This window comes from Clavelina lepadiformis, chromosome 1, assembly GCF_947623445.1.
Source record: "Clavelina lepadiformis chromosome 1, kaClaLepa1.1, whole genome shotgun sequence".
Classification (NCBI taxonomy): domain Eukaryota; kingdom Metazoa; phylum Chordata; class Ascidiacea; order Aplousobranchia; family Clavelinidae; genus Clavelina; species Clavelina lepadiformis.
Window position 1 is genome coordinate 26,944,226 of NC_135240.1, and position 10,990 is coordinate 26,955,215.

Sequence of the window (10,990 nt, forward strand, 5' to 3'; positions counted from 1 at the left end):
ATTTCCACCAAAATAGAAACTTCAACCGGCACATTAATTATTTATGGTCATATTAATATTGGCAGAATTATAGAAGTTCAATCAATTGAATATTTTTTGTTTTGGGGGTTAGTTGAGCATAAGACAAAGCAAGTAGGTTCCTATGCTACGCAAACTTCACATAGGCCTACTTATATACTGTTTCATACATAAACATAACATGTCATCATGATATATCATAAACTATAACTGTATTAATAAAGAGAAGAAGCTGAATTTACAAAACATTAATACGCAAAAGTTAAAAGTAAGTATGACAGCTTGAAGCTTTAGGCCTACATACCCTACCCTCTTTAATGCATGCATTTCACTGTACAGTGCATACTGTTGTTCACTGCCAAATAATAAATTTCAAACCATTAGATACTTATTACAAAAAAGTTGTGAATTAAAACTTTAATTAATTAAACAATATGTACACTAATAGCAGCCAATAAGTTGTCAAACGGAAGGATCTTTAGATCAACACTGCCTAAACTCAATGATGCGCCGCCTAATTTTAAGACCTGATGTGCCACTTGACATGACGTCATGTTCCATATTCCCGTGAAACTGGCGCATATTTGACGAAGCGAGTGGGCGTGTAGTCATAACTGAGTCTCCTCCCATATCAGGATCGAGTTTTAAGAAATTTATACATCATGTTTTTTTGTATTACCTCATAGCCGCTCATAACTCCAATTCAAACCTTCAAGTCGGAGTGCAAAAGTACAACAAAGTCTTCATATTAACCTCTATTTCTACGGTCTTTGATTTGTTGGTCTTGGGGTTGCTATGATCTTTGAAAGTACAAGAGACGCTAACATAGTAACCTAAAATTAACCTAAATCTGCATTATAATCTATATCTAACTTCAATTAAGATTTAAGATCTACGATACATAAATAAAGTCAACCTTTTCATTCCCATTCTTCTAACGGTTAGAACCTAACCGCCTATCTTTAACAACGGCCGGCTTGACCTACTTGCAGTGAAATAGACCCTTTTTTATGTCTACATATATTCTCACTTCGTTTTGTGGTCCCTTATATTGTGGTTTAAGGCTTCCAGGGAACCACTGTCCTAACCTATTACATGCATAAAACTATGGTTGCTTTTGCCTAACTTCCATAGACTTGTAACGCAAGGACATGTAGATATGATTCATTGATCCTGACGTCACAATCATATTCGCGTACGATGATGATCTCTGATCTGCCTTGACTAAAGCCTTGAGGCCATTTAGTCAAGGGTCTCAATTCTTTCGTCATGAGAGTCATTCACAGCCAGATGCGTCTACCGATAGCCGATATTGTTCTTAAGACTCTTGATAGAAAGGTCTAAGTCATGATTACTGATGGACTGACTGAACCGTTGCACTTGCAGGACTGACGAGCGTTGAAGCAAGTGATTGACTGTTCCTACTTCAATATACGACTGTTCGACTCGAAGAATTGCGGCTGCCATAGACCATGATGTAATATAGATATTCAGTTGTCTAGCAAAATCAGGTTAAAATCACAATCATACAGAAAAAAGGGGTCTAGTGCAGAAGTGCACTACCAGATGATGTCACTATTTGAGTAGCTGGGGTCTAGTATGCAGTGGTTGTGCACTTCTGCACTAAACCCGAAAAAACAACAGCAGCTACACCCCGCGCGCCACAACTTATGGTCAGCCACCCAATAAGATTATTGTTAGTTGGTGAATTTCTCATATAAACAGCAACTTTAATTTATTCTTGCAGGTATGATCGTACTATTAAGTTTAATAGTGACTAATGAGTTATTCTACTCTGTTATTTGTTAGTATGATTACACCAGATCTTAAAGCACAATGGTTATTCAGACATGTTGTAAAAGTACATTGATTATTGGGATTTTTGTAGCCTTGGCTGCAACGCTTGTTTCTGTGCAGTGGGAAGGCGCAACGCAAAAAGTTTTGGGGTATTTCTCTTTTCTAAATCCATACAAATCTCGGAGTTTGGCCGCAGATACAAGCTTAATATTGCTTACAAAGAAGGACAAACAAAGTAATTACAAAGATGAAAAATCATCTCAACTCCACTTTCCAACCCAAAATTTTGGGATTGTTGTTGCCTTGGAAACAATAGATGGTCCAGAGTTATCTCATGAACTGACAACAGCTGTGACTCAGGCAAAAAAATCTGCCGAAGACAGCGCTCTATTAGAAGAGGCTCGAATTTGCATGAAAAGAGCAGTGGAATTTTCGGAACATGGAAATCGTAAACTTGCTTACAAGCTTTTCAAACATGCGTTGGCGCTTAACCCTAAATTTTCCGAAGCTCTGAATGAGTTTGGTCAGTTTCTTGAAGAGGAAAATGTAGTACAAGCAGACATGCTTTATCAGCGAGCTGTTTCTTATGATCCCAGCCATACTACTGCCTTGGAAAATCGACGAAGAACCGAACCCGTTGTGGCAGAGCATGACAAAAAAGTGTTTTCGCAGATAGACGCCATGAAGCAGGATCTTTACAAATACTCAGCTCACCATCCAACCTTAAGAAGTGCGATGAAAGAATTCTATTATCACCATGTTTATCACACAATAGCTTTGGAAGGGAACACTTTATCAGTTGAAGAAATTCGTAGCATCATTGATCACAGGAAGGCAATTGCTGGGAAAAGTATTGCTGAGCACAATGAAGTGATTGGCGTAACGGAAGCGCTTAATTACCTGAATAACACCTTGCTTATGAAAATAGGAAATATAACTGTCACTGACATTAAGAACATACATAGGCGTGTTCTTGGCTTTGTCGACCCCATAAGGGCTGGAGAATTTAGGACCAACCAAGTTTTTGTCGGAGGTCACATTCCCCCCCATCCCAACGATGTAGACGTATACATGGATCAATTCGAAGAGTGGTTAAACTCCCCGGAAGTTTTAGATTTGCATCCGGTTGAGTTTGCGGCCATTGCGCATTACAGACTCGTCTATATTCATCCATTTGTGGATGGTAATGGTCGCACAGCAAGACTTCTCATGAATTTTATTTTAATGAAACACGGTTTTCCACCAGTTTCCATTGAAGTGAAAGACAGATGGGAGTATTATGAATGCTTGATTGCAGCAAATGATGGTGATATACGGCCGTTTGTGAGATTCATAGCACAGTGTACCATAAGAACGTTGGAAGATTATTTATTTGTTGCCGAACTTCCTTATATTTACATGCAGGAGGAAGTTTCAGACTTAGGGTTTCCATTCAAATTTAACAAAAGTGGTGATGAACCTGAAAATAGAAATGAAGACAATACAGTCGATTGAAATCGAGCGTCTGATTAAAAACGGTTAAATTAGTGACTGTAATATGTAGGAAAGTTTAGCATATAATGTTATCAAGGCTTTTATTGATGCTTATAAAGATATTGTATCTTATCAGGTACTTTTCTGAACGCTTTATATCTTCACTTGGAGCTTAATGATGTATGGCTCAAATATTCAGTGAAGTAATGTAATAAATTGGCAAATTTTAGTTGCTGTTAGATTATTATTTTTTTAATCTTTTACTATCTAACGCCTTCTTTTTGATATTGCGTTCTATGCTTGGTTTCACAGCCATTCATATATTAGTACTTCAGATTGCCCTATCCCTCTGCTTCTTGCTTAATATTCGTGTGTTTTTTGTAGTATTTGGAATTTTGTATATGGTTGTCAAAAGGAATAGTTGCCCACTCGCTTACAGTAAAACTATTGAAAGCTTAAGAACAGCAACAAAACAACAACATCCCTTAGGTGTTGATGTACAGTGAGACCTTGTTAATCCAAACCCCCGAACAACCGGAATCCCCATTATCCGATACAAAACAGATGGGAACGGATTTCTTCCTATGCATTTTACCCCTTTAATCCGGAAACCCCGCTGACTGACTCCGACACAAAAGTTTTGAAACAAATGTGCCAAATAAATAGCAATAAAATCCGATAAACCGGATTATTAAGAGTGAGGCGAAAATGATTCACGTTTGTCCTAGATACAGTATCTAGTTGACGAAAACAATAGCCAATTATCTACGCCTAATAATGTTGCAGTTTCACTCTTTAAACTCCTACGCATACTTTGGATTGAAGTAAGGTGCATACTGCTTTTTGAACACGGTGCTAAATTTGCAAGATTGATTGATTTTTTGCTTTCCGATAATCCGGATACCCCACTAAACCGACATTTTATGACGAAACGAAGTGGTCCGGATTAATGAGGTCTGACTGTATAAGTGATTGGTTCTTCAGCGATTACAAAAGAATGTTAAATCAAATTTGGTTTGTCGTTGATATGTAATGTATATAACCATTTAGATTTCTCTAAGTGTAACTTTTGGTGTGCCAAGTGCAATATTTACATCCCTGTTTGATTTGTTTATTTTTCATAGTATTCTCCTATTAAAGGAATGTTGTATTAAAAGTTGTTGCAAAGAGGCCTTTCAGGAATTTGTGTGTCTTCGTGATAAATGACGATGACAAGTAAACTGTCGTATAATATAAGATTTCATCCGTAGTTGAACTTGATCTTAGAATCTAACTTTGGAGAAAATTTTTAAACAAACAACATTATGAGAAATCTTATATTTTTAATATTGGTTACAAATTATGATATTTCTGTGTCTAAAGATACTTGTCAATAGTGGATTTGTTCATTTTGCCGTTGTTTGTAATTTATCTGACTAAAGCTGTTGTGCACGAAAATATTTATTTTTGTATGGCTCGCATGTATTTATCCACAAGATTCAGTGAAAAACTTATCTACCTTCCAGCAAATGTTAAACATGCACAGTAGTATACACAAGCAGCTAAATTTGAACAATTTTATCCGTCCATAGCAACTGCCCTGGCTGGTTCATCTAAAGCTGGGAGGCATTTTGTATGGTTGATCATTTAATCTTGTGTTGCCAGCTGCAGGTGATAAAATGTGTTAGGATGAAATACAATCTACAATCAGTTTATTTATTGTTTTGTTCATTTCTGCTTGCCAACGCAAGTGATCATCCACTTCATGAAAAACTGACAAAATGGCACACTTTGAAAATGGAAGATTTGGAATTAAGCCGACATCGCCGCAGCACTGGAAGCCATAATGCAATGCCAACAGTTGACAGAGAGGTGTCTTTTGTTTACTTCTGAAGTTCTTATAACTCAAGGCTTACTAACATAATGGTATGTCAATTTATCAGCAGTTTATCATAAGATAAATGATTAGGTTCAGGTAAAATTTGATGATTAAAATAAATAATTGACTTTTGCTTATCAGGTTGCATTTGAAGCGTTCAACAAAAGTTTCATTCTCTCACTGATGCCGTCACTTGACATTTTCTCACCTGGCTTCAAGGCTTTTGTTCATGGGAAAAATGCAATTGAGGAAATCAATTTTGACAGATCCTCGATTTACAGGGTAGGTGCAAAGTTTTTTACCAGTACTGGAGATTTTCACGTATCGATGACCATAATATAGGTGTAATGTAAATAAACAATAATTTCCCACCCGAGTTTAGATAAGATATGTACAATGTTTTGGTTGAGTCAAATCATACAATTGTGCATGTTTTATGACTATCCTACTGACGTGGTTAAACGACCTTTCTCCCTCATTCTCTGCCATAATCAACAGACGAATGTTTATTTGTTGAGCTCATAATTGATCCTGTATGACGTCATACTGATGTTATTATTACCCGTCTATATTAGGGTAAAGTTCTTGGCGACCCAAATTCTGAAGTGATGGCTCAGTTAAATGGAAAATCCCTGACAGCCCAGATTGAAACAGACGGGGACACTTACATGGTGGAGCCCATGTGGAGACATCAGCATCCCCAACCACAAGCAGTATCGAGCAACAGTGTGGTCCAACACACAACCGACATGCTTGTTTACAGACGCTCTGATTTAAACTTGACACAATTTGCACATCCCCATTCAAACAGAGGGTTTTGTAACACGGAGAGCTTGATGAAAGAAATCAGGCAAAAGGTATTAAATTTATATGCTGGTGTTCGTTTTTGTAATGAGCTGTGTTACCATCTATACATATATTTGTCAAATTGGTAGGTTTTAGGATGGTATAAGTTCATTAGAATCATTACACATGTATGTAAATGAACCATAGAGTACAGAATGACTCAGGCAAAAGGTATTAGTTTCTGTTCCAGGTCAATTAAACCCAGGATATCCCAATCAACGGCTGTTGGTTGAATTTTCCTGAGTTTAATTACAGGTTGGTTGAATCGTCTTGGGTTGAGTTGACCTGAAACCATTTGCTTTATATACAGTACCGGTATATGTTATTTAATTTGAAAACTATGTTAGTCTTGTTATATTTCATTTTTAACAGTAGGTATACAGGAAAAATAAGTGTATGTATATGCATATATGTTGGTAAAATGCATGTTTTTTTACTTTTATGGCCTTGTATTACACATTTATGCAAATGAACCATGGCCATAGAGCACAAAATGACCTAAACAGAACTTATTTGATCCATTAAGGCCACAAGGTTTTAATTTTCCATGCAAAACAGTCCGAATTCTTTTTTGTGTGACCTGATATTGAGAACTTTGGTAGTGAACAAAAATTTATCTCAAACTTGTTCACCCATAAACCATTTACATTAATAATTTTTGTGAACAAGAACATTGATTATTTATAGAAGCAACTGGTGAGTAATGAATTTAAAAGGCAATTAATTAGTATATTTTGTTCTCATGCGTCATGCATTTTCTTTGTGCGCAAGTTGCCGCAAAATTATAGATGATTTGCCAGATATTTATCTGATGTATATAATCATTTTCACCTGGCGTGCTTGTTTACCAACAGGAAGGCGACAGTGATGTGAAAAATGACAAGCACTTTGATGTGTTGCATCGAGAGAGAAGAGCAGCACCGAGTACAAAAAAAATCTGTAGAATTTCATTGATTGCTGATCATAGGTAAGTTTTGTTTAAAATGTTTGCTTGGGAAAACATTATGTCCACTCGTAAGGAAACATGTAACAGACAAATTATTGACAACATGTAAATGTCCCCCAGATTCTATACAGTGATGGGCAACAGTAGTCGTCTTGAAACCATGTATTATTTAATTAACCTCATCGAGCGGGTCAATAAAATATACAAAACAACAAACTGGTCTGAAGATGGTTCTGAAGATTGTACTGGTTATGGTTTCCAGATTAACCAGATTCTAGTTCATGACCACCCTTCCACTGAACCAAGGTTATTATAAGAGTAATAGCGTTCGATTATGAGGAATTCAGCATTAAAATGCGGTTGGTTTTTTGCATTTTCATTATGTTTTAACGTTGAAGGTATAATCGACGTGGGATCTGGACCCCTGAGGACTTGCTAAAAGCTTTTAGTGAGAAAAACTATTCCGATTGTCTTTCCCATCTATTCACTTACATTGACTTCGACAAGGGTAAATTAGGGCTTGCTCACATTGGCTCGCAACAGGTCAATGATGTTGGTGGAATTTGCACCAAGCCTTTTGAAAGAAGGTCAGCCTAACATTTAGTTCTAAACCGATAAAGAAAGTTTATGAACTATAAAATATTCGTTAAACTTTATTTCAAAATCTCATCTTCCCTCACAGAGGAAAGTCAACTCTGTATCTTAACACCGGCCTCACTTCGACTGCTAACTGGGGCCAAAAGATCTTAACAATGGAAGCCGATTTGGTGACCGCTCATGAACTTGGACATAACTTTGGTGCTGAGCATGACGACGTGACTGAAGATCCAGATGAATGCAGCCCGGGGCAGGTTCAACAACAGATTGGTTGAACGTATCCCTCATAATTCTTAAAAACAAAACATCGTAGCAAAATCAATAGAATATTTAAGATATTGAAAAAAACGTCAATAAAAACAGTAATCAATTTACAGTATGAATTTCTTTTTGTTTTGTTGGTTCATTTTTCAGTCAAACAACGGCAATTACATTATGTTTCGACTCGCTGTCAGTGGTAAATATGAAAATAACAACAAATTCTCCAAGTGCAGCAAATATAACATCCGCCCAGTCCTTGAAAATAAAGCTCCACGTTGCTTCCAAGAAGATAAAAAATCTTTCTGTGGCAACTACCAGGTACTGCCTGCAGCTGTTTCAGATGGTTTTGTAACAATTTTATATTACAATGAAATATAAGTTGATGTTGTCTGAACCGTGTTAACCAAATTTTAAAGTAAAATAAGGAACAGGATGATTTTCACAGTACACCTGAAGAAGCAAGCTTATGCTTGCGAAAGCTCGTGTCGAAAAATATAAAGTTAACCTTTAGAGCGCCAAACTATAACCTGTTTCTTATTTTACAATAAAATATACGATATGTTAAATGCTAAGAATGGAAGTTTTTCACAGATTGAAGCAGATGACAACGAAACTTGTGATGTTGGCGGTTACCTTGCATCAGAGACAGAAGATCTATGCTGCCAGTCCAACTGTACTTTGAAACCTGGTGCACAATGCAGCAATAAGAACTATCCTTGCTGCACTGAGCATTGCCAGGTACATCGTGCAATTCTGCGCACTAAAATTAAGAATTGTTATGCTGTAGATATTATAATCTGTCCTGCAATCTAATCTGTAAATGGTGTAACAGCTAAAATTTGTATTTTACCAAGTGTACTGGTCTGGAGTTGATTTTATGCAAGTATTGCTTGTTTACACTGTTTTAGGTTGCAGATAATACAAAGTTATGTCGGGCTCACATCAAAGGTTTATGTGAAAAAGAAGTCTATTGTGATGGTGTCCATTTTTATTGTCCGAAATCTGAGCCAGTGGATGAAGGGCTTGAATGTGGGGACAAAGGTAAAGTTGTTAGAAGCGCCCTGTATCAGTTTTTGTCTGATTTTCTTAACATTATTTCACCTACCAATCATCTTTGCACAGGGGAGTGCAGAAATGGGAAGTGCATACAATTCTGTTACACCAAAAACCTCAAACCGTGTTTATGTTCACTGAAGAAAGAAGAATTTTGTTTTCGCTGTTGCGCCCCGTTAAATTCGACAGGACAGGAAATGATAGACCAGTGCAAGCCGTACACTGCTGACGGCACATTGCCACCGCAAAAGCTACACAACAATTCAACCTGCGCTTTGGGTTACTGCAATGAGGTGAGTGTAGTGAGTGACTTCATCTGGGAATTAATATAGCAGCCCGCCAAAGCTATTATTAGCAACATTTCTTTCTTTTATGAAGGGTGTCTGTGTGAAGCAAACTCAAGACGTCATCGAGCGTGTCTGGGATATTTTCAAACACATTGCTCCTGATAAAATCGGAGAGCTTCTTGCTGACAATATTGTTGGTGCAGTGCTGGTATTCTCACTTCTGTTTTGGGTTCCGTGCAGGTAAAGGGATAACGTTACAGACTATTACAACATTATGTTTGGTCTAGTTACACTTGGCAAAGCAAGTCAAAGCTAGGGAATGTTTTTATGTGCAATCTGTCTACTACTTGTATTGTCATGGTAGTAATTTTAGGCATTCATTTTTTGGTATTCAGTTGTTTGATCAACTTTGTTGACAAGAAACGTCATCGTCAGGAGGATGAGCTGTGGAGCGATCGAGAACAATCACGCTCTTTTACGTTTCGGGGATCTGGAGGTGGCTCTGCCCCTGTGACCCCACGAATTCGGATACAACGAACAAACCCCAACTGGGTCAGTGGGGTAGCCGTGATGAGGGCAGGGTTTGGGGCTCGTGACCAGTGGCGCACACCTCATGAGAGGGCTATATCGCTCAAAAAGTAAGTTGCATTCATAAACATCAAACTATTCTGTGAGGTTCAAGTAAAGATAAGGAGAGGTCTATGTTATGTTTGGTAGAAAGCTGTAAGACGATATAACATGCCAGACATTCTGTGTTGTGGGATTTAAGAGTTTTTTATTTTTGAATCTTTCACTAAGATCAATTAAAGAATTCAACGACGTAGCAAGCAACCCTGCCAAAAACTTATCACGATCGCAACCCTCGGTTTCACCACTAGCGGTGCAAGAGATTGAGGATCGAGCCTCGTTTTCACGAATAGTTCCAATTACTCACGCGAGGTCTCATCCGTCTTTATCATCGCCTGTAGTCTCCGATAACCTCAGCGACAAATCTTTTGACGGCGAAATGAAACCGATCGCTGCATCATCCGATCTATCATCAGAAGGTGAAGACGACCAGGTGGAAATCCATCGTATCGACAACATTGATCAAACTGTTATCTATATTCGTCCTGGTCTTCGTAGAGAAGAGGCCACAATATCGACATCACAGTGATGTTATCACTGTGAAAACTTTTCATATGTCTATGTTTGATGTAACTGTGCTTTTCCATGTCTGGAATCAAGTATTTTATAAAGCCACAGAGATATTTTCTATTTTCCCATGTATGTCAACTGAGTTGCTTTTTCATTTATTTCAGTTGTTGCATGCTTGCCATTTTTAATGCTTTTATAACCTGACCTTTTTACTTTTTTAAAGTAACTTGTTACACGTTGCACTTTAACCTTAGTTGCACTTTAAACTCTGTTGTACAGTTGTTTCACTTTAACAGCTTGCATGAGGTTCAATCAATACAACATTTGTTAATTTCACATTTTTTTCATCTAAGCGTTACAATCAGAGTTTGCTAGAATTACCTTTGTTTGATAAAAAAAAAAATAAACGGAAAGGTTTCTTAGTGAACTTTTTCTAAAGCAGGTAAACTTTTGAACGCAACACTATGAATCAACATCAAAAAATTTAATTTACAATATTTATTGCACTCTTTGTCACAAGGAGGCAAAGAAGTTAAGTCGACTAAGAAACCATCCTACTTAGGACACATTTTCTTACAGCCCGGATATCCAGTAGCTTACCAAGGGTGCGTTTGGGTGTAGCGCCTCACAAATTCTACGCAGCTTTTTTGTGTATATACTCGACCATATGTAATAACTACCGAGGTGTCAGTCGGCCGCATCTCTTTGGATATTATG

General features: G+C 37.4%; 2 protein-coding genes across 3 annotated transcripts; both read left to right on the plus strand.

Annotated features, from left to right (window-relative positions):
• The first annotated feature begins 1,746 nt into the window (after positions 1 to 1,746).
• On the plus strand, positions 1,747 to 4,932 carry LOC143450814 (protein adenylyltransferase FICD-like). The gene has a single exon (XM_076951529.1). The coding sequence runs from the start codon at positions 1,855 to 1,857 to the stop codon at positions 3,307 to 3,309; it is 1,455 nt and encodes a 484-aa protein (XP_076807644.1). The 5' UTR covers positions 1,747 to 1,854; the 3' UTR covers positions 3,310 to 4,932.
• Positions 3,351 to 10,609, plus strand: LOC143450802 (ADAM 17-like protease). Of its 2 annotated transcripts, none has more exons than XM_076951507.1 (14): positions 3,351 to 5,139; positions 5,288 to 5,428; positions 5,722 to 6,003; positions 6,847 to 6,959; positions 7,059 to 7,244; positions 7,337 to 7,525; positions 7,621 to 7,789; positions 7,950 to 8,114; positions 8,388 to 8,534; positions 8,705 to 8,837; positions 8,919 to 9,142; positions 9,228 to 9,376; positions 9,532 to 9,774; positions 9,935 to 10,609. In XM_076951507.1, the coding sequence occupies exons 1-14, from the start codon at positions 4,903 to 4,905 to the stop codon at positions 10,290 to 10,292; spliced, it is 2,736 nt and encodes a 911-aa protein (XP_076807622.1). In that variant the 5' UTR covers positions 3,351 to 4,902; the 3' UTR covers positions 10,293 to 10,609. The 2 variants fall into 2 exon arrangements, with proteins under 2 accessions (XP_076807622.1, XP_076807631.1); XM_076951516.1 differs by having other exon boundaries at positions 4,919 to 5,193.
• Positions 10,610 to 10,990: the final 381 nt, after the last annotated feature.

What these genes read in the sequence shown, in the direction of transcription:
- LOC143450802 (XM_076951507.1), top strand. Translation starts at nt 4,903, where the DNA reads ATGGTTGATCATTTAATCTTGTGTTGCCAGCTGCAGGTGATAAAATGT. An exon ending in CTTTCTGTGGCAACTACCAG is followed by an intron (nt 8,115 to 8,387) that starts GTACTGCCTGCA and finishes AGTTTTTCACAG; the next exon opens with ATTGAAGCAGATGACAACGA. An exon ending in CTGTTTTGGGTTCCGTGCAG is followed by an intron (nt 9,377 to 9,531) that starts GTAAAGGGATAA and finishes TTTGGTATTCAG; the next exon opens with TTGTTTGATCAACTTTGTTG.
- LOC143450814 (XM_076951529.1), top strand. Translation starts at nt 1,855, where the DNA reads ATGGTTATTCAGACATGTTGTAAAAGTACATTGATTATTGGGATTTTT.